General features: G+C 38.4%; 1 protein-coding gene and 1 long non-coding RNA gene across 3 annotated transcripts in view; one reads left to right on the forward strand and one right to left on the reverse strand.

Moving 5' to 3' along the window:
• LOC121101269 overlaps positions 1 to 23304 on the forward strand; it is a 116308-nt gene that overhangs the window by 43670 nt on the left and 49334 nt on the right. For both annotated transcript variants that reach the window (XR_005833240.1, XR_005833242.1), the window contains exon 3: positions 9764 to 9931. This is a non-coding gene — a long non-coding RNA (uncharacterized LOC121101269). The remainder of the gene's footprint in view (positions 1 to 9763; positions 9932 to 23304) is intronic.
• The window catches only part of SLC10A2 (solute carrier family 10 member 2), a 23874-nt gene continuing 21028 nt past the window's right edge, over positions 20459 to 23304 (reverse strand). The window contains exon 6 of the mRNA XM_008685041.2: positions 20459 to 20696. Coding sequence (XP_008683263.1) covers positions 20575 to 20696 — 122 coding nt within the window. The 3' untranslated portion in view covers positions 20459 to 20574. The remainder of the gene's footprint in view (positions 20697 to 23304) is intronic.

The following is a 23304-nucleotide window of genomic DNA, read 5'->3' on the forward strand; positions in this document are numbered from 1 at the left end:
CCCCCCCCCCCCCCCCCCCCCCCCCCCGCTCCCTCTGCCTTAAATGCTTTTCTCCCTTTCCTCCCCTCCCTGGCCAAATTCCTCTTGTCTTCAAAACTCACCCCATGGTATTTTTCTTGTTTTCTAGACTCCCCTTGGCTAGAATTCCTATTTTCCTACAACACTCTTGAAATAACTTCTTTCAAAGCATTTGCCCTACTTTTTTTTTTTTTTTTTTTTTTTTTTTTTTTAAGAAACACAGACTGCCACAGTCAGTGCATCATTTGGATGTATCTGGAGTCTTGGAAGCTTGACTACCCTACGTTTTCCTACAAATGGGCCTTGAGAGCTTGTTTGGAGGTTCTAGTAAGGGAGAGCAGCTACTCATATACCCTTGACTGAAGAATGGTTCTCCTTTATCAGGGAAGGTTGTCCTCTTGGACCAAGATCCAACTTCAGGAGGCATACACATGGAGCGGTGAGGGAAGAAGGGGACACTTGCCTAGTTGGCCAGATCAGCCGAATCAACGCTGGTGATCAATGCAGTGATAGATGTCACAGCCAGATCGCCCTCACATCCTGCCACGCTGTCTTGTAGGCACTGGTTAATTTTTTTCTCTCTCTCCCTAGATTCTCAGTGAGCACCTTGACCACTCATTCATCCCTAGCCCCAACCTTATTGCCTGGCACATAGTAGGAGCTAAATAATGTTTTTTAAAAAAGTGAATGTGTTTAATAAACTATCATCCCGAGACATTGCTTGCATTGTTGTTTTGCAACTGTGTCATTATTAACATTTCGTTTGTGATAAGGTTGTGTACCCAACTACATCAAAAAGTCTGTGTGAGAGATAACTACAGGTTGTGATTTGTCATATGCCCTTGGCATACGCCAAGTGGGCTCTCGATTTTTCTTTTTGACAAATGAATGGATGTTAGGTGACTTAGAAAGAAGCAAATAGACGATATCACAAGCTGGTCTGGAGCTTCGGCAAGCCACTGTCACTCTCCTCTCCCATTGCTGCTGCAAATGAGGCTGCCTTTAAAGGAAAGTCACCTCTCTTTATGCTCCAGCTCATCTCCCGCTGAAGCTGCAGGAGTAGGTGCAGTAATAGATGGAGTAACTGATGAGTTAGGACTGTAGGCAATAAACAGGAGGAGAAACAGAACAGGCTAGCGTACATAGGCTTTGCTTCCTCCAGCACTGATTATAAAGAAAACGTCAGAAGCAGTATCATTTCCAAATAGGTAGTTGAGCATACGTGAAGGGGAGCAGGTCCTCCTGAGGTGTGTCGATCAGGCTTTCTGTGGCTCAGTTTGAGCAAGTTGTGGAAAGGATGTGGTTGTAAGAAAAAAGACCGCCTGTGGGGCTGAGTCCTGTGGGAAGCTGTGCGGGCCATTACCCAGAGCCCAGACAACACAGATAGCTCACATGGTAGAGACTGTTTTCATAGATCTTTTCAAACACAATTAGGTGGATCTGAAATAGAATTTTAAGCTCACATAACAGTTTGACATCAGAAAACCATGAATAAATAAAATTACAAAATCAAAATGCAATTCAAAAGGATTCCATGTGATAATGCCTTTTTCAATAAACACTGCAGAAAGAAAACTGTGTGATAAACCGTATCGTTTCAATTTTCTCCTCAGGGATTTTATATCCATATGCTTTTATGTGGAAAAATGTGATTTAAAAAAAGGCTCTGCCACCATGACTCCTGACTCCCTGATAGGTGTTCACCGTGGGACCAGGCATGGAGGGGCTGCAGGGGACTTGTGTGGGGCTGGCTGCATTTCCTGATGACATTTTCTGGGGCTGGAAAGGTTCTGCCGTTCACTGCTCCCTCAAGGGACTGACAGTTGCCTAAGATTCTCCCTCCAGGGAGTGTTTCCTTGGGTTAAGTTATATTCCTAGGAAGTTCAAGTTAAATTACAAAATGTTAGCAGACAGCACGTTAATCCAACAGGCATAAAGACCTTAATGCAACATTTTCTAAAATTTGTATCTTACAGACTATTATCTCTGAGAAATATATGTAAACAAAGGAGTCTATGGTCAGATAAGCTTTGCAAACCCTGGGTTAAATGGGAACAAATTCTATTTTACCTTGCTTCTCTTCCTCCTCCTCCCCTACCTCCACCCTTTACCCTCCACTCCTCTTCCTCTTCCTCCTCCTCCTCTACCCTCTCCTCTTCCTCTTCTTCCTCCTCCTTCTCTTCTTCCTCCCCCCTTTATTCTCCCCTCCTCTTCCTCCTCCTCCTCCTCCTCTTTTACCCTCTCCTCCCTCTCCTCTTTCTCCTCCACATTTATGCTCCCCTCGTCCTCCTCTTCTTCCTCCTCCTTTACTTTCTCTTCCTCTTCTTCCTCCTCCTTCTCTACATCTTTCTCTTTCTTCTTCTTTTTTTAAAGCTATAAATTTCCCAAAGACTTTAGTATGTGTAGAGTGAATCTCCAAGAAAGGAATATAGTCAACAAAATTTTCAAAACTTACTTGAACTTGAGAAGATTTTTGTTTGTTCAGAGAAATACAGTTTGGGAAATTCTGTCTTTCTACAATTAGGTTGTCACACTTGGTACCCAAGAGAGGAGATGTGGGAAATGAAGGCTCTGATGTCAGGTGAGGTGGGGGCTGCATGCATGGTAGCTGCAGAGAGTAGACCTGAGTGCGTCTGCAACAAGGAGGCCCTGGGCACTTGGTAGGGGCACAGAGGAGGGTTTTGAGGGCTAGGAAGGCAAGCTTTGCTTTGCTCCCAATTTTACCTTCTGAGGAAGGTCAGAGGGAGGGGCAGGTTGGAGGAAATAGGAGTTACATATTGGTTCTGGACTTCAGTTTCAGATCTGCCTTTGATGTCAACTCAGTAACTGCATGAGAAATTTGATCCGAGATGACCTGGATCTGGATGAGTTTGGATCTCCAAATAAACTGGTCCTCTTGGACAGGTGATTGGCTTGGAGCTTTTTGGGAATTTTTAGGCCCAGGGTGGCCTCATCCAGTTCTTCTTGAGTGTCTTTGGGTTCCTAACGTCACCTCCAGAATTATAGGCTAGGAAGACACAGGCAGGCAGCGTGACATGATGAAAAGATCATGTGTTCAGGCTTTAGAAAGGACAGGTTCTGAAACCTGGACTCGTGCTTTCGTCTGAGCTCTGTCACTTACCCAAGAGATGGTCTTGCAAAATTCCTTTAACTCTCTTACCTCAGTTCTTTTCTTTGGTGAAATATGAAGATGTAAGCTTAGGTCTCAATGGTTTCATCTGTCAAATAAAAACACTACACTAGATGACCTGTAAAATGATTTTTAGTTCTAATGTCTTGAGTTAGACTTTGTATATCTACTATATGTATGTATATATGCATATATGTGTATATATATGCATATGTGTATATTCATACATAAGAATAAATAGTTCATCAATTTTTTGCTTCCATCTCAGATATATTTTGAGTGAGTATAACAAAAACACAGACTCTCAGAAAGAAAGCATGAAACTTTTAAGATTTAAATATATTAATTTTAAGTTTACTCTTTTAATAACTGATGTACAGCCCAATAATGAAATTCTGAGTTATGATTCCTAAGGTTCCTGATCAAAAATGCTTAATTTTTAAAGGTTAGTTGCTCTGCTGACCATGAATACTTATTCATAATGGTTGTGTGTCTCAGCATACTAATTTCTATGTTTGCGTGATAATATTTTTGCAGGGCTCCAATTATTCACAAATGCTGTCTCACTCATTTACAAATAAACTTATGAGGGGCGCCTGGGTGGCTCAGTCGTTAAGTGTCTGCCTTCGGCTCAGGGCGTGATCCCAGCCTTCTGGGATCGAGTCCCACATCAGGCTCCTCCGCTGGGAGCCTGCTTCTTCCTCTCCCACTCCCCCTGCTTGTGTTCCCTCTCTCACTGGCTGTCTCTCTCTGTCAAATAAATAAATAAAATCTTTAAAAAAAACAAATAAACTTATGAGATGAAGAAGAGAATGTTTAGCTATTCCTATTTTACTAGATGTGGAAGCAGGGGCATGTAGCATGTAACTCTGAAGTTGGAGATAGGACTTGGAATTAAGTCAAATTGAGCATAGTTCTAGCCTCCTAATCTTTGACCAGCCTGTAAGTAAAGACTTAGTGCCCTATATAATAATGAAGAAGATGATTATCATAATAATTCTTGAGTTTCTTATTTTGAGCAATTCAACCTGCTCACTCTAAGCCCCTTATCCGTTTTTAAAAAAATACAAAGACAAGAGTCAAATTTAGGATTCAAGCTGACTCTTCCCTCCCTTTATTCTCTATTACTGGATACTTTTGTGCATGTCTTAGAAATTGCCCATTGGATTCATTCTCTTCCTCTCAGTGCTATGTTTCCAGTCATCGTTTTTTTTTTTTTTTTTAAATCACACTATATATGGATTGTAGAAACAGCTTCCAGGCTTTACTCTCTGCTTTCAGCCTCATTCCTTTCTGTCCACCCTGCACACCATTACCAAGATAATATTCCAAAGACACCCCTTTCATTTTGCCACTCCCCTCAGGAAACTACAGCCAAATCTCTCTGTCTGATTTGTGATGCTTTCCATATTTGGAGCTTGTTTTACTTAGCATGGGTTGCCACAGCAAAATACTGTAAGCCAGGCAGTTTAAACAACAGAGCTTCTGTTCAGAGTTCTGGAGCCTGGAAGTCCAAGATGAATGTTCCAACAAGTGAGGTTTTATTTTGAGGTCTCTTCAGTTGGCTTAGAGTGCTCTGAGTGCTCACATGACCTCTTTGTGTTCATGTGGGCAGGGAAGGAACTCTCTGTGTCTCTTCTTATGAAGGTACTAATCCTATCAGACCAGAGTCCCACCATCTTGACCTCATTTGACCTTAACTACCTCCCAAAGACTCCATCTCCAAATACCATTACACTGGGATTAGGCTTCAACGTATGAATCTTGAGAGGATGCCAACATTCAGTCCTTCATAGGGCTCCTTCAGTCTCTTCAGCCTCACTTCTGCTTCTCCTGAGGTGTACCCTCACCTCCAGTTTCCTCACTCCCAGCACCCAGTGATTTTATCTGTATGCTTCTATGTCTGCTGCCCCCAGCCGTCTCCCTCCCCCAACCCCTTTCTACTTCTCTCGTCCAGAAGACTTTCTTCTTGCCTTGTACTTTCTCAAATTGGACACATCATTCAAGGTCTACCTCAAGTTGCACCTGCTCCAAGAACACTCTCTAATCTTCTGCAATTCATACAATATCCTTTTTTTCTGAACTCTTATAGTCACACCATAATTTAGCACTTAGTCATTCTCTAATTCTTTTATAATAGCAGTGAAATATCTTATTGGGATTTATACTGTACAAGATACTTACATATCTATAGTTTTATGTGATTCTCTCAAAAACCCAGGGAGGTAGAAATTATTGTACTTTCTATTTTACATGTAAGAAGATTGAGGCTCAGTGAGGTTAATGGTTTACCACTGGTTAGAAAGCCAGTAAGTCAGGAATGCAATGCTGTTTTGTGACTCTTAAGATTCATGGTTTATCTACTCATTCCTTACTCCATTTTATGAATCTTTACTTGAGTTTTCTTCTTTCTTACTTATTCTAACTTAGGTTATCTTGTTGTGTTTATGAATCTCTATAGGCTGAATTTTATTCCCTTTCAGGGGAAAAATGAATTTCCAGGAAATATATCAGAGTTCATTCCAATTGAGATTCTTTCCACTAAATCATAAAGTAGGTATTTCTGTGATAAATAGTAGTCTCTCCATTTAATAAATGAAGAAATGGACAGAAACAGGACTTAATCTCTGCATACTATCTACTGGATTAGGCAATTCCTCATTATTTTTTCCAAGTAAAAAGTGTTAATGAGAAGCTCTTGGCTAAGACAACACATATATTCAACAAAGCAATATATCATTTTTGTTTTGCTATAATTGCAACATGTAGATCTAACTTCTCCAGTGCGTGATCTCAGAATATTTTGGCCTCCCACACAGAAGATGAACTCTGACGTTACAGCCATTAGGTGGGGGAGAGGGGGTGTGAAATAATTTAATAGTGGAAGCCCACCAATCACACCTGACCCCAATCCGTCCAGACATTAGTGCAAAGAAACCACTTACAAATTCCTTTAGAGTGATACCAAATCAGAAACACTTAACGTGCACTGAAAAAGCCAAGTTAAGAATCAAGTGCAGACATGCAGAGGTGTGATATCTGCAACCAGAGCCAAGTTAGAAAAGGGTTAGTCCTTTCAATGGCCAAATTAAACAAGACACAATTGAGGGTAACTCATCCCTCTGGGCACTTATAAACCTGCACGTGGGAACTTTTGAAAATGAAGTTAGCACTGATTGTGTCTTATTTTGCTTGGCCATTGAATGGGCTAACCCTTTAGGAATTTGGCTCTGGCTGGAGATATCACACTTTTATGTGTCTGACCTCTCCCCTCCCCCAACTCCTTTTTTTGGTGTGTATATATAGAATTTTAAAAATCAGATATGGTGTTAGATTATTAAGTTTAATAAGAGTGAAAGATAAAAGCCAAATATGGAAAAGAACAGAATGTGCTGAAATAACAATATAATTAGACTACCAAGGACATACCGCTTTTATCCCCTCATCCCAGTCTCCTTTACCGTTAAGAGCCGATTAGCATAATATTGGGTAAGGTCAACAATGAAGCTACTTGGGGGAATTCCTGAACCCAGCCTCACTGATTCACTGCCGATATATAGTGAAGCAGGTGTGCGTAAAAGGGGACAGCTGAGTAAGGGGACACAAGAAGTCATGTGTTGAGAGTCATGCGGTAGGCAGATAATGCACTAGAGTTCAAAGATGGCTCCCGTTCAGCGTCTTCAGTGTTTGAAGCTAACAGATTGTATGTCATTGCTGAAGACCCGGTAGTTCCTGGGGCTGCACACATAGGTGGGAATGAGGATGTTGAGAACATGGTTAAAAAAATGCTTTCAAGGGCGTTTTCCTACCAACATGTTCTGTGTCATACCTGTCAGCAAACTTCCTCTGCTTTGAAGTTGTAAATTTAAATAGCTACTCGACAATGCACTGTTAGCTGCATAGATTATCAAAGAAAATTTCATGGCATTTGATTAACTTGTAAATTTTTATTGCAATGCAATAAAGAAGGCATCTTTACTGAAACCCCTTAAGCACCCAATTGTGAGCCGCTATCCCAAGTGACCTCATACTGAGATACATTTTTGTAGAAAATGGTATTTTTGGGCCAAGAACCAAGTCATTATACTTTACCATTATTTCAACAAGACATTCAGTCGGAAGGAAGATACAGCTTACTAAGTTAAGGTATATATTTACCCTTTCGTTTTCCGGATTTAGGTCCTGCAGATTGCTCTTTTCCCTTTTAACACTTATGTTTCTCATCATTGCTGGGCCTATGTGAGAAAAAGTCTGAGCTGCTTTTCATGGTCTGACTTAAGACCTTATCCTGGGGTTGATTATGACACAAAACTGGTGAAATGATATTTTTTACAGTCAGACATTAGGCAAGATTCAATGCTCAGGAGAGGGCGCTATAAATATGTGTATTTGATTCATTGCTCAGCCTTCTGACCCTTGTGTGGCTAAGGGTACTTCTCTTAAAAATTTGTTGGCACTTTTTATTTGGCAGTTTCATGCTGAGGTAAATGTTGGCAAATGAACAAACAGCTTCTGTTCCAGCTTCCCTATGGTTCTGTTCCAGGTCATTCCCCAGATTCTGGCATAATTTGTGAAGTTTCTGCTGGTCTCCACCATTTCTGGCCAAGGAGACCTCTGGGAGGCCAGTTTAGAATGGTAACTGCCCTGCTGATCCACGTCTGTTGGATGACTAACTTGGAAAGCTGTTTTTCTCTGCGAATTTCCTGGATCTATCTCTCTACTACTGAAATTCCTAGACAAACGACACCAATTTATGACTTGACCAGTCATTGTTTTGTGTGTGTGTGTGTGTGTGTGTGTGTGTATGTGTGTGCATGTGCGTGTATGTTTTCCTTAGGAAACTGGGGCTAGTTTTGTTAAGCATCTTTTATATTAGTCTCAGTCTATATTCTCCAGGACTAACTTCTAAAAATCCAAGACCCCTTTGAAGTGGCTCACACTGCTAAATGACTTAAACCTTTATTTTCTCTTTTCAAAAGCCCGCACAATTTTTCTAGCACTGCTAATGGTCTTATAACTTTGTATAATTGGTTTCTCTTCATAGTAAAACTGTTGGTGTGCCAAAATGTACACTAATAGAAAATGATAGTGTACTGGAAAGATCTTCATGGAGAGAGATGAAAAATTAAAGGAAATTTTATGCATTCATCAGATATTAATTATACAGCTGCTCTTTGTAAGTTGCATGGTAAATGCATATTTACATTTATATTTTAGAATAATCTAGTTATTGCATGAGATTGATTGGAATGTCCTTTATTCAAGTGAACATTGTGACTGAAACTATGTATAAAAGGATTTCATAGGAGAAATGAATCTGTTGTTTGAATTTGAGAAAAGCAGTTTCAATTTGGCAGAGACAGAGTAGAAAGAACGTTTTCCAAAGAGAGGGAAGATGGCAAAAAATAGTGAAATAAAAGTTTAAAAGGGCTAAATCAAGTATGCCTTTATGGTATAGAGGCTATGACTAACTGACTTTAGCTAAGATAATATAGTTGATGTCTTGGAAGTTGGGGAGGGTTAGAGAATGACAGAGAGGCAGTCTTATGGAAACACCTTCAATGAATATGGGCAGGAAGTTCACTTGACCACATCTCATTGTTGCAAGGTTGATTTAAAACTCTTTTCCTCCAGTTCAGAATGATTTTCATGAGTGGAAATGTGTTTCTCTTTGATTTGTTAATCAGATCGTCTTAATTAAGAATTGCAAATATAAAAGACAATATAGAAGATCCTGAAGCAAAGCAATTGATCTACTCCCAATGCCTAGCACACTGCCTGGGATATCACATTTGCTCAATAACTAAGTAATGTTTAGATGAATGAAAGCTCCAGAGTAAGTTCACCTCCTGGGCATGCACATTTGTCTCACACACTGAATAATTATGACTCTTTATATTCTGTAATCCCACTCTTAATCAATTCATAGAAACTCAGAAACTTTTCTAAATAGAAACACTCCATCTGAGCGGTGGTAAACAAGATGTTGAAGTCTGTATAATGGAAAACAAATTATACATAGGAACTGTGGGCAATGACTTAGAAAGAAAAAAATTTCTGACAATTTTTAGCCCACTCCTGCTTCTTTAATTGTTTTGGCATGTGAGAATTAGAGAGTCACTCAGGCATGCAAATATTAGCATCCCAGAGGACTGCCACTTGGCTGCCCACATCCCTTTTGGGTATGACTTCATGTTGCAGAAACACTCCAATAACACAAAACAAGCAAATGTTGAAATGACTGAATGTGGTTTGGAACCTCCTCACTAAAGCAAGTGTCATGGGTTAAAGACTTTGACCAAGACTGCAGCGAACCATAAAATCGTCCCCAGAACCCAGCATATTGTTTATAACTGAGGTTGGATGCCCATCAACGATTACAAAGTGACATTTGACAGTAAAGGCTTTTGAAGTATCATTTGTTTGGGTTTTTAGGAGTGAACATATATATTATAAAAGTTTCCTTCCTTTTATTTTTATTGCCTTCCCATACTTTCCTTTTATGAGTTTGGAAGAAAATCTTCAGAAAAATACAGTGATAAGAGTCAGTGAATTTCTGCAGAGTTTAACGGGACAGGCAAGATTTCTTAAATAAAGAGTTGTCTCTCACCACAGACATGGCTGTTCTTCTGGTTATGGATGAAAGGAGACTGCTGGCAACACCACAACCCTGAGGATACCAAAACAGTACTGAAAACAGCTGGTGATACTACATGTCACAGATGCACCAGCTGAGGTTGGTGGAGGGTAAACAACAAAGCCAACGTCTCACTGCTGCTGCCAGTAAGTAACACAGTGGTAATTTGATTTCAGTTCTTTGAACTCTAGACGACTATGTTGCCTTTATGAGCCAGATATCTGAGTGCCCTCCTGTTTCTTGGCATATGTATGATATTGCTCGTCTTGGTGGTTGAGTCATACAGTATAGAAAATAGCCCTGCTCTGAAGAAGCTGGTTCTACTGTCAGGGACATAAGAAATGTCTATGCACAAACTAACCAAAATGAAAGGCTGTAAGCAAGATGTGAAGACTTAACACGAGGACCCCCTACAGGAAAGTGAAGGAGAGACATAAAAGGATAGGTAGGCATTTTAACAGGGTAGGCCCATGTTTTTCACCCAAATTACTAGTCCTTTGAAATATAAAACACAGTTTCATTCCACCAGGACAAACACACCTACTTGAGGGTGGAAGATATAGCATTTGCATGAATACTACAGCTCTGCAGCATTACCGAGGACTCTAATATGATGGGGGTGGGGACTCCAGAGAAGAAGTGGGGCTTGAAGGATGGGTGAAGTCTGCATAGGTAGTGAGGCAAGAGGAAGACATTGAAGGTGACAGAAATGGTTCACAGGGAGGTGTGGAGTCAAGTACCTGTGAGGAGGGATTGTGAAATGTTGAGTGGATTGACCTTTCTGGAGAATAAGTTTTCTGCTCGGAAAGTGATGGAAGATAAGGCTGGAAATTTGTAATGACCCACAGGGAGCACCTGGCAGGAAGAGGGCAGCAGAATGCAGAGGAAGGAGAAGATATACACAGTTCACCTCCCAGGATGGCCTGGGGGTGGCTCTGTTCACATATTAATGTTTTTGTTGGGATCTTTCCTCAAAAACTCTTATTTTATTATTAAGTACCAAAGCCAAATGAATGCTGAAATAATTATCTGAAAAAACAGGGGATAAAGATTGGGGAATTAGTTCCATAAACAACAGGGTATTTCCTGAGGCCAAAAAATGTGAGTTATTTCCTTTATTATTTTTAATACTTTACTAAATGCCTGCTAGACTTTGGAGGGTCAAAAAATAAACTTGATTCTTCAGTCATCCTTCTTATCTTTGAAACTTATCTGATAAGAGCATTTTCAACTTTTGAGTTTCAGGAACAAGCATCCTTAATAAAATTATATGGTGGTTTCTTTGATATCTGATTTCTATCTCTGTTTATTGTCTCTCTTTTGACATTACTATTACTAAGTGCTTTTAAAAAACAGGTTGCAGAGATTTGTTGTTCTTAAGTACATAGAAAGCCATCAAATTAAATAAACTTCTCTACATATGTATTATATAAGAGCAGGAGTAAGTTTATATATATATTTTCCCATTTCAACCTGACTGCTAATAAATAGTAAGTCAATTTTGGCTTTTTGGGAAGTAAGAATGAAAAAATAAAATATTCTGCTTCTAATTTTGATTTTTTACTTTTCCACTCTCTTTCCTGGCTATAAATGTAAGCATTTAGGAAGCTCTACTTATAAAGGTCCTCTTGGGTTATATGCTTCATGTTAATCAGTTGGTGTAGAATGTGCAGTTTTCTCTCCTTTCAGGAGCCTGTTATTTGTAGATTTTGTTCTGCTTTAAAATTTGTTTCCTCTTTATTCTTCACAGGGACTATACAAAGGTAAAATGAAGTGTGTAGAGAGTTAAAGAAATGCGTCATCCTTTAAATCATTGTAGTCAGTCAAGCAAAGACCTTAAGACATAGTGTCCGTCTTCCAGGATTATGTAAATCTAGCTGAGGGAGAAAGACAAATGTGCAAGAAATAGTGAAGTGTCAATGCAGATTAGAGTGCCGAAATTTATTACTATTGTATAGGGAATGTTATAGGAAATCAGAGAAGATGGACGGCTAGTGGGGGACACAAGTCATTCTAGACATCTATTCAGGAGGTAACAGGGCAAACTTTGCATGTGTGAAAAAAGGGAGCGGTGCTTTCAGAGCTAGAGAAACTTGGTTCTGGAAAGCTACTGGAGACAGTGCGGTAGTTTGGACATAGTAGACAAAAGTTGGAGTCAGACTGTAGATAGATTCGAAGTCTGAGTTGAGACGTATTAGGACAGGGGTGACCGTTATGAACTAAATATATAAGGTACGTTTTATGATAGAGCATTTATCCGTTATTTATCGATTCATCCATTCATTGAACAATAGTGCTTGACTCCTAATATTTGTTGGACATGCTGTTAAGTCTTGGGCTTACAGGATTATGGAGGGAAAAGAAGCTGGGGGAAGGAAACCAAGAAGCTAAGTTAGTTGTCCAGATATGAGAAAATGAAGGACAGTGTTTGAGTATGGTGGTAGAACCAAAGAGGAGGGACTAGATTTGGGAGGCTTCTTGCATTAACACTGAACTGGTCATTGTAACTAGTTGGCTATAGGGGAGAAAGGAAAAGGAAGAGTAGATTTTCAAGTGGGGCTGACTTGGAGAATGCCATTGACAGAAAGAATGGGGTTAGGTAAGTAGATCGACTTTAGTAGGAAGAGCACAGACTGCACTTTATTTTATTTATTTATTTATTTATTTATTTATTTATTTATTTATTATTATTATTTTTTACAGACATCACTTTATAGTGGTCATGCCCTTCATGCTATTAGAGATACAGGACTGGAGCTCAAATTAGAGCTCAGTGTTGGAAATATAGGTATTAGAATCGTCAACACTGTAAAGTTGAAGCCCTTATATTTAACTTAATGAGACATATTACTGATTTATAGTAGTTGAAGATCATAAAGCCAAGAAATACATATTGGAGATGGCCACAGCTGGTATAGGGGACCATGGAAAGACGAAGAGAAGACTGATAACGAGCAGAGTAATTAGAGGAAATGGGAAAAGCAAAAATTTTCACATGTCAATATTTTTGATAACAGATTTTCATAGACTTTACTTAACAAACATCGTTGAACACCTGTTATGAGCTAGGCACTATTTTAGGTGCTAAGGCTACACGATATTGAGTATTAACGTCCCTGACCTCATGGAGGGTACGTATTGATGGGGGGAGTACAAGGGAGGTTGAATATTCTAATGCCATATGATATGATCACAGACATTTTAAAGAACTGATATGCAATATGTTATGAAGATTCAAAATATAGGTGCAACCTCCAAATAGTATAAAATATATTTTTAAACGAAACGTTTTTCCCCCTTAGGTTTACGATTAAGTAATCCCAATGACAATAAAATAGAGTCATAAAAAAGAGATAAGATGGAGTGTGGAATGAGCAGAACTTTAGGATTATGACGGATGTACATCATCATTAGATATAATACAATTTCTTTACAAGTCTATAAAATGCTCAAGTCCTTGAAAAAGGGAGTTGTAGAAGAGGTGGGGCAGGGACTGGGTACTTAAGGCATATTACCTTGGGAAGGAAGCTGCTGACTAGATTTTAACTACAAGACATGGCCCTTTCTGAATTGTCAGAACAGAATGTAATAAATAAAAGGAGGCAAGCTTCAGAAAACAACACATACTAAAGTTATAATCAAAAGTTCTCTCCTTTGCAAATATGTATCTTGCCTTTGCAAAGATAGTGGTGTTTCTCACGGAAGACATCTTCCCCATAAATATCAGGGTCCTGTTTGTACTAATTAAACACATGAAACGTATAATCACACAGTTTGTCTTTTGGTAGCTATTGTCATTTCTTGTAGGTCTTTCCAAGGATTTTGAAATCCAGTTAAGTGTGAGATAATCAGCTGTAGATAAATGCTTGTCTGTTTAGCCAGGAAACACTGGGTGTGAACAAGAAGGTATAGCTGTAAGTGGGCTGCTGACACCTATGTGTGGAGCCAGGGTATATTTTGTGAGTCATGAAATAATATGTTGGAGGACTAATGGTTTTTGAAACACAGAAATGAGAAATCTTTGGCCAGGTGGTATGGAAAAGGAATGAAGACACTTTGAATCTTTTAAAGATCTATAATACTTTAAAATATGCATTATTCAATGAACATTCATCAAACCCTAACTCTTCATAAGGCTTGGAAAAGGAGGAAGAAAACTAACCAAATAAGTCTTTGGGAAGTGCCAAATGATAGTGCAGATCATAAGAACTGTGAGAATATAGAGTACTAAGGAGATAACCAAGTCTGAAAATCAAATGGTTTTTATCATCTTAGTTCATGTGATGAGTGTTATGTAAGATGAAATGATTCCCTTAGAGATGCCAGTTCATGGTGGACAAGTGCTTTTATTCTCACCTACTCAGGCTCTAAGTAGATGGAGAATTCTCCCAAAGGGAAGGTGGATTTAAGAGCAGCTTCAAGCAGTGGACTTTTGTCCAGTGGCCTGCAGGAGACATGCCTATTTGATTTGAGGAAAATTCTCCAGGTTCAGCAGGAGAATCTCCAGGTGAAAAAGAAAGAGATCATTTCTAGTGTGAATGGAGAGGTGGGGGCTGGAAGAATGGGAAGACAATGTATGGGGCATTTAGAGACCAAAGGTAGCAAAGCTCTTTATAATGTTGGTGAGTCATTCATGGCCCTTCTTATGTCATGAGAATGAACACCTGGGTTATAAACTTAATCCTGTTTTATCACTTCAGCATTTTGGAGAACATCATTTGACACAGAACATTGAAAGTCCTTGACATAATGAATACATGACTTTGGGATTCTAGCGAGGTCTGATGAATAAATATAACATTTAAGCACATTCCTAAGAATCTACTTGATAAACCAGATAGACTCACTCTTAATGGGTTTGTTCTGGTTGGCTGAATTAATAATGAGTGCTTAAAATCACACCTAATGCATATTTACTCAATAGTCAAAGAATAGTCTGAATGATGACTCCATGTGCAGTTGGAAAACCAATGTCATAAATATGTATCTGAGAGCTTTAAAAACAACTACTGCATGTCAGAATTATGTAATTTTAATTTTTGTTTTCTATCCTTCCAATTCCACCCGATTGCTACGTGGCAGGATTTCGTTTTTGTTTCAGCAAATAGTGAATAGTGTAATTATCCTTTAAAAATTTTAATAATCTAGGGAGAATTAATAAAAATTATGATAGTGCCAGGTACAAAGTGAAATATTACAACACATAACTTGGGAATAACTACTTGAAAATAATTTTAAAAATTTTCCTATTCCTTATATCTGCCACTTCTATTTATTACTTTCAAATTTAAGTTTGTGGGGGAAGATTCTTTTGACTTGAAAATGAGCAATATTTTTCATCATCTGACTCAGGGCCAATGTATTCAATTTCACAGGTATGTACTGAGCTACTTTTGTGATAAGAGATACAGCAAATTGAATGTTATAATCATTGCTTTTATGGAACTTGCCACCTTGTGCTCCGAGCAAAACTTACATGAAGAAAGTGTCTTGACGGTTCCCTACACCTATNNNCCTCCTCTCGTCCACCATCACTGCTTCCTCAGATGTTTGTGTGGTGAACTTTTTACCCAAGGAATCTCCAGTTAGAGTAATCACCAGGTCTATAAGTTAGGAAGGCTTATAGTTGAGGCATATGGTTGTGTTTGCGTGTCTTTGTATTTTATCTCCAGAAAGGACAATCATTCCTTAGCTTCCCTTACCATCTTTATAAAACTGACCAGACTTTTAAATGCAATACTTGGGAAGTTAAGAGAAGGCTGGAACACTGGAATAAAAAAAAAAAAAAAAAAAAAAAGAAACTATATTGCATACCCTCTAAATAATTTTTAAAATCTATGTATATACCTTGTACATTTTTAGGTGACATTTGGCATTTCTCGTAATAAGATTAAATAGATGCAAATTTGATTTCTGACAATAGTTACAAATAACAGTTTTGAAAAAACTGAACATTTTAAATTGTTACATCACTTTTAAATGTATCTAATGGAAGCTGCATACCTCATAGGTATGATACTCATTGTCCAATTAAAAAAAACATGGACAAAGTTCTGTTTTCATATTTGGGAAGTTCACATTATTTTTCTTTCTACTTGAATTTATATTTTAATTCCAGTTCCACCGTCCAGTTTTATTCTAAAGTAACACATTTATGAAATATTTGAAATTCCACACATGTGGACAAATATTATCTAGTGTAGCACTGTGGCCAAATTTCTCAAGTTCAAACCAAGTTTTGCACTTGCCAGCTGTGTGATATGGAGAAAGTTCCTTAACTCTCTGTGCCTAAGCTTCATCACCTATTTTGTTCCTCTTTTTTGTTTTTCTAGGCTTAAGTGCTGATCAACCTTGTTGCACATAAACAGGTAGATGACAATGGAAGGGCATTTGGTATTCATAGCCCTTCAAATTTGAACTTCCTCCAAGTTATATGCTAAAAAATCACAGTGGTCTATCCTCAAAACATTTTTTTTTTAAATGCAAGAGTTGACAACTCAATGAGAAACTTTTTCAGTTTTGTTGAAAGAAAAGAATTGGAAATAACCTATTTTTCAAAATGTTTCTGGAACTTGAGCTTTTAATTTCTAGGAAGTATACGAACAAAAGGCTTTAGTAGACTTGTCTGACAGCTCTTAGAGCCTGTTACTCTTTCACTTAGAGGCTCCAAATTTAACTCAATATTCTCAGAGGTGGGGAAACATGTAGTAAATTTCCCTGCTTCATCTTGGACAACAACATTTTTAACCAGCTTTATTAATGGTATAATTTACATGGAATAAAACGCACCAATTTAAAGTGTACAGTTCTATGCATTTTGACAAGTCTTTGAAGTTGTGTAACCACCACCAAAATCATGGTTTAGAACAGTGCCATCACCCCGAAATGTTGCCTTGTGCCTCTTGTAGTCAAGCCCCTCTGCAAGGTCCTGGCTCCTGAGCTTTCTACTACTGTGTTCTACTTCTGGTAACTGGGTAAATATCTAGGAATGAGATTGCTGTTGTATGGTTAGTGGGTGCTTGACTTTATAAGAAACTGCGAACTGGTTTTGAAAGTGACCGTGCCCCCTGCAATCTATGGGAGTTACTGTTTATATTCTCATCAATACTTGCTGTCATCAGTAATTTTTCATTTTAGGTATTTTATGGGTATTTAAGTGGTATCTTATTGTGGTTTTAATTTGTATTTACCCAACTACTAATGATGTTGAACACCTTTTCCTGCATTCATTTGCCATTGCCATGCACTTATTTGCTTTATGGCTATTCTTTGCTTGTTTGTTCAAATTTTTTTGCTCATTTAAAAAATTGACTTACTTACCTTCTTATTATTGGGTTGTAAGAGTCTTTATATATTCCATGTCAATTATTTTTAAAATATGCTTTTTGTATTATCACATATTTGAAATATATTTTTTAAAACCGTGTAGCTGCAGATTTAGCTCATCTAATTTATGAAAAATATCCTTCATATTTCCTAATTGACAAAACAGGGGCCCTCGTTAAACCAATCATCCAAATCAGACTTTCTCTCTGTCAGAAAAAAAAAATCTGACATGATTTTTTAGTTCTAACAAATATATCAATATGGGTTTGGATTATCCTCAAGAGTGAGGCATTTTTGGCGGGGGGGTGAAAAGTTGGAGATGGAAGTTCTAGCATGTTCATGGAAATTTGTCTTCACTCCCACTCGATAGTATTTCTGTATTTAAAATATTCCAACACAGGTAAAAATACCTGTTCCTAAAGTCTTAAATAGATATGTATGTAATCCATTAAAAAGATAAGAACCCTTTCACAGACACTAATATTCTGAATTAATCCTTTAGTTGGTGTTCAAAAATCTTATCCCCTGGGCTTATCCACTATAGGTAGATGAGGGGTGGCTAGAGTAGGCTTTCCTTTTCAAGGGGGGAGCCTTGCCAGGAAAGGGCAGGTGGAGAGGGGGAACCCAGGGCAAGTGAAGCCGTGGGGCATCTCAAGCAGGGGAGTTTTGGGCAAGTACGCATATGGAAATTGAAGAAATGGAAACTGATTCCCTATCCGTGCCTGCATACTCCTTGGACAATTTCGTGAACTCCCAGGAGTATCTATAACATAGTATGAAGACTTTTGTGCTAAACTAATGTGGTTTTTGAAGAGGTAAATGCTTGAGAGGCAATGGGTTGTCAAATATTTCAAGAAAGATAAATTGTCCCCTGCTGGAAGGGAGTCAAGTTTCCTAGAGGGACAACAGAGTGATGTCTTTGAGGAATCAGATGGGGCTCATATCCAGAATTCCTTTAGTCCTGTTAGTGAGAGATTTTAATGCACTGGTACCATAATTGAAGTCTCTTTCTCTGTGTCTCTCTAAATATGTATGCATATATATAGTGAATATATATATGTTCATATACATTCATATTCATATTTATATATATTACTGTATGTATACATGTAAATTTTTCATAAAAGGTGATGGTGGTCTTATTTATAAGTACATGTAATACTTTTATTATTATTTTAAATCAGTTGTCATTGTCACACTGTTTTTAAGTCTTTGATTAATGTTCCCCCAGTATGATTTGCTTGGGGACAACCTCAATCTGTATCAGTGGGAGACCTACATATTAGAGTATTTAATTAAGAGTTTCTTTCAGGCACTTTTCAGAGAAGAATTTAATATTAGAGAAACCCCACCTTATTTATATCTCTACAATTGAACAGTGAAGAAATCTTGACAGTTGTCACAAAGACTCGAATAGACCAAACATTACAAAAATTATTTTCATTTATTCAAGCCTTTAAAATAAAATATTCATTTAATATGATACTTGCAGAGGCAATAAAATTCATAATTTAATCGGCTTTTCAAACTCATTTAAAAATAGAGAGCTGTCATTTTACGAAGCTCAGCTATTTTTCTTCCCTCTAGCACATAAGGAAAAAAACCACAACTCACAAGGTACCATACCATGTAAGAAAGCCAAGTTTTGTCTCACATATCTGGATCCTATAGGGAGGAAAAGCCTGCTTGCTTCAGCTGCTGGCATCCAGGCCCTTGACTCTGGGTGTGTTGAAATGATTATCTGAATTCACAGTGTGGCTTTAGAGCACCTGCCTGTTTTCTGTTTGATGAGGAAAGCATAGGACGTACTTAAGACCCAGAGTCTTCTTTTGCACCATTGGAAGCGTATTCTTTGAAACTCCCTAATGGAAAATCTGTACCACCTCTCCCCTACTGGCCCTTCATAAAAATCTTTAGTCCCTTTTAATATATTTGTCTAATGATGAAAAAAAAATTCAGGAGCTTTATTCAATTGTAAATGTGAACCTCGTATAAAAAGGCATAAATGTTACAATTTTAAAAGCAGATTCCCTCACCCTATATTGAAAGCTAAGAGTTGATCTTCATGTCCTTTTAATGCTGAGGAACACCAGCAGGATCTGAACTCACACCATCCAAATGCAAAAAGCCCTTTGGAACCCAAACATTCGAAAGGAAGTCTATGAGGCAGGGAAAATGTCCAAATGGAAAACAGAACTAAACCCCTATGATTTGAGTTAAGAATGTACCCCGCTGTTGCCGCAGAATGAAGGAAAAGAAATTCAATTAGATCCAATGCATGGTCAGTTGTTTCCCCCTTGATATTAAATCCTGCTGCCATTGATCAAATCCTCCCTGTTCCTCTTGTGGCACCTACTTACAGCATGCAGAGAACTCACTTGGCAATGCCCTTCCTGCTTCTGGGCCCAGGGCATGTCCTCTTCTTCAAATACCGTTTAATACTCACTTCCCTTGTGGCTCCCTCATTAAGTCTTTTTATTGATAACATCTAACTGACTCCTATCATGCATTTCAAATGGGCCTTTATTATTGGTGCTTTTCCTTGCATTTCCCATGATTTCCCACGGAACTGAATTCACCCGCTAGAGTAGGGGTGGTGTTTTCCAGTACTTCTGCAGTCTTTGAGCCTCCTGCCACCTCCCCGCTCCATGATGCCTACCATGTGGCCTTCCCATGAGCTGAATAGACCTGCCTTCTGCAGGCAAACCTTGAAGAAGTCCGTCTCTACAGCTTGAAGAGCTCTTTGCCAAATTCAAGCCATAGAAAAGAATTCTGCTTTTCCTAAAAAATCCAGTGGCGTCATTGTTCTCCTGAGGCAGTGCAGCCAATGTGTATAATGTCGCTGATGAGTTATGGGCCTGATTCTAATTTGGTGATTGAATTCTATTTAGTAACTCTTTTCTCTTATTTTTGCTTTTGGACTGTCACTGGAGAAGGCTAATTTTTTTTTTTAATACAAGAAGTCAGATAATTGTCCATGTTACACTACAAAGTTTATATAAATAAATAGGTTGCAACATTTTCAAAGTACTAATTAATATGTCAGTGGAAGATATTAATTTCAATCTTTTTACAATCATAAATACTGAAGAAAATCTTGATCACTTTGTAATAATAATAATAGTTCATTGCATCTATATTAAGATATAAAGAGTCAGGTTATGAGATTCTGGGTAAGAATCCGGTTCAGGAGTTACGAGTTTCTCCGTGTTACCAATGTCAGTTTTAGTCGGAGGTCTGAGGATATTTCGTGGGCATATTTCAAAGACAGTATATATATAAATATTTGTCACATTAAGGATTTGGACCGCCTGTCACTTGGTACCAAAACCAATATATGGATTCAATTGGAATTTAAATTTTCACATTAACTTTTTCCTGCCAAATATCCCATCAAAACAAACAAATCTTGTTATCACAGAAGTTTGTACTTTAGAATTCTTCTTTTTTGTTCACTCGGTGTCTACTTTCCATCTGGTTGAAATCCTTCATTCACCTTATGGAGCGATGACTCGGAGACTGCTTCGTTGTCTTCTGGAAATTCCACATTGTTTTTTCCATAACATTTCTTGTATCCCACGTACACTAGAAAGCAATACACAGGAGGTTAGTGGAGTTTCATAACAAGTAGCTGCAAGCGTTCTTTGGACAGTGATTACAATCTATGGCTCAAAATTGGCTTGTGCTTTCTGTAGGCTGCATGTTGCTTGGAGAAAGCAGAAGGCGGTCTTCAGTTCCACAGCCAGCCATGGCGAGAGGGATGGTTGTAGTTCACGAAGCCTGGGTGCACTCCCGCAGGGGGTACTTGCTCACATGACAGCTGTGGCCATCAGCCCTGCAGGTGGTGCTCACCAGGAACAGTAATGGGCACCTGTTCCCACCATGTCCCAGTCATGGAAGTCCTCAGTAAATTTGATACATGCTAAAATGCAGTGTCGAGGACCTTGGTCTAGTGCTCTCGGTGGGAGGACTTGGGCTGGAATAACACTTTGTCTCTCCCCGACTTCACTCATTCCTTCCCACAAAGCGGGAGCCCTGGCTGATGTGTGATCAGCCTTTCTCTCTTCTGAGAGGCTGCTAGTCTCTGGGGGCAGCTGTTTCTCAGCATCTTTGAGAGCTCAGCTCGTCTGGGCAGACTTCCTGGCAAGGGGAGATGAGCAGGGTATGTGCGTATATGCGTGCTGTGTGCACATATACGGGGGCAGTGGAGTGGGTGGTGTTAATCAGCCTATGTAGTCACAATTTTGAACCATATTTTCTACGTAAGTTTTATCTGTAATAAGAGTACTATTTTGTTATCTACATATCTGATTTTTCTTCTACTTCTCAATTGGTTCCAAAGTCAACAGAGGGAGAGAAAGTATTATTTATTGGAACTTCACACTTAAAATAGGTATAGTAATATTGTCTATCTCAGAGGGGAATTGTGAACATTAAATGAAATAAAATAGTAAGGTGCCTAGTGTGGCCCTGGGAGAATAGTTACTGCTCAGGAAGTGTTAACTCTCATGATACACAACTGAGAGAGACAGTGGCCTGCTCCAAAGATCTTAATATGTCACGATCCATGTCTCCTTGTTGGTCTCTTTAGCACTATATTAATTTTGAAGCCACTGAGCCATTGAATCTAATGAATTGAGCTTGTAGTTAATTAAAATAGCCTAACAGTTTTATTATATATAAACTGTTTTCACCTGGGACTTCTTCAACACACACCACTTATTTTATTTAACCAAATTGTTTATTCTCTTCTTTCCTTCTTTCTTTTCTTTCTCTTCCTCCCTTCCTTCCTTCGTTCTCTCCTTCCTTGTGTCCTTCCTCTCTTCCTCCCTCTGTCCCTTTCCGTTCCTTCTTTCCTTGTTCCAAAAAAATTTAGACTTCTAATCCTTTTACCAAAATATGTTTCCAGGCATTGCATGTAATTAATAAAGATGACTTCCTCATCTTTATTCTCACTGATAAAAATGTGGGAAAGTATAAGACCGATACCAGTACCAGCCTTCCTATCATTCCTTCAGCTTATCTATGTGTCCCTTTTGAGTTAGTTATTCAACTAGTAAATTCACTTAATTGCTCTATCAACCAGTCTACTTTCTCTGGCTTTCTAGTAGACATCACTAGCTAATTATTTGGAAAACTCTCAAGGTATACCAAATTGAGTGTATGTCTATCATACGTGACAACAAGGTAATTAGGCCATGGATCCTGTCTCCTGTGTGAGTGATAAATCAGTGGAAAGTTTCGAATGGATCCAGAGAGTCTTATACAAGAAAGAAAACTCTGCTTTGAGAATAACGTTCTAGACAGTAGCACAGAGAAGGATTAGTGCCCACAGGCAAGTGCAATACCTATCGGAGCGAAGTAACAAAGTAAAACCAAACCCAAACAACACTGCACCTCCGCGCATTCTATAACTTAACATTCCCATTATTTGTGTCTTTCACCTTCAGTATATAACCTCCCTTAAAAGTCAGTGAGCTTAAGACTCAGTCTCTTTATTTAGAAAAAAAAAGTTTAAAAATAGAGGTTAAACGTATTAGTCCTTGGAGAACAAAATGTAAGGAAAGCTTTAACTAGGTGAAGGCCAGCAGGTGGCAGGGGCTGAGGATCAGAGCTGTATGCTACAGTAGAGGAAAATTAAAAATCAGGTTAGCTATTCCTAGGACTGGAAATAAGGAACATGTTTGCTTTAACTGTTCCAATTATGTGGATATTACTTCATATATGCACAAGGGCATATTTATCTGTCTTCCAATATAACTTAGCCTGATAAATATCCCTTGTATACCACTGTTTTGGATAAATATCCTATATTTACAAAGCATGTCAAGATGATGCTTTGGAAAAAATGACCAGTTCAGGATTCCTGGAAGCATGTAGAGAGGCACATATAAAATGGCCCTAACGGGTTAATATGCCTCCCTAATTACTGAGAAAAAGAAAGTTGATGGAGAGAATTGACCTCTCTTACTTTTCGTTGAAAAGTAATAAATATATAAAATACATAAATATAAAAAAATATAAATATGTAAAATATCTAAAAATAAATAAATAATCTTTACTAGAACCTTCTGAAAGAATTGCAGTCTTCTCATCGGTAGTGGGGAAGTCATGATAACATTATAGGTGACTTTTTCCACCCATTTATTTTCCTGCCAGAAAAAGGTATTTAAATTAACTTATTATAATTCAC

The sequence above is a fragment of the Ursus maritimus genome, unplaced genomic scaffold (genome assembly GCF_017311325.1).
Source record: "Ursus maritimus isolate PB19 unplaced genomic scaffold, ASM1731132v1 scaffold_10, whole genome shotgun sequence".
NCBI classification, from domain to species: domain Eukaryota; kingdom Metazoa; phylum Chordata; class Mammalia; order Carnivora; family Ursidae; genus Ursus; species Ursus maritimus.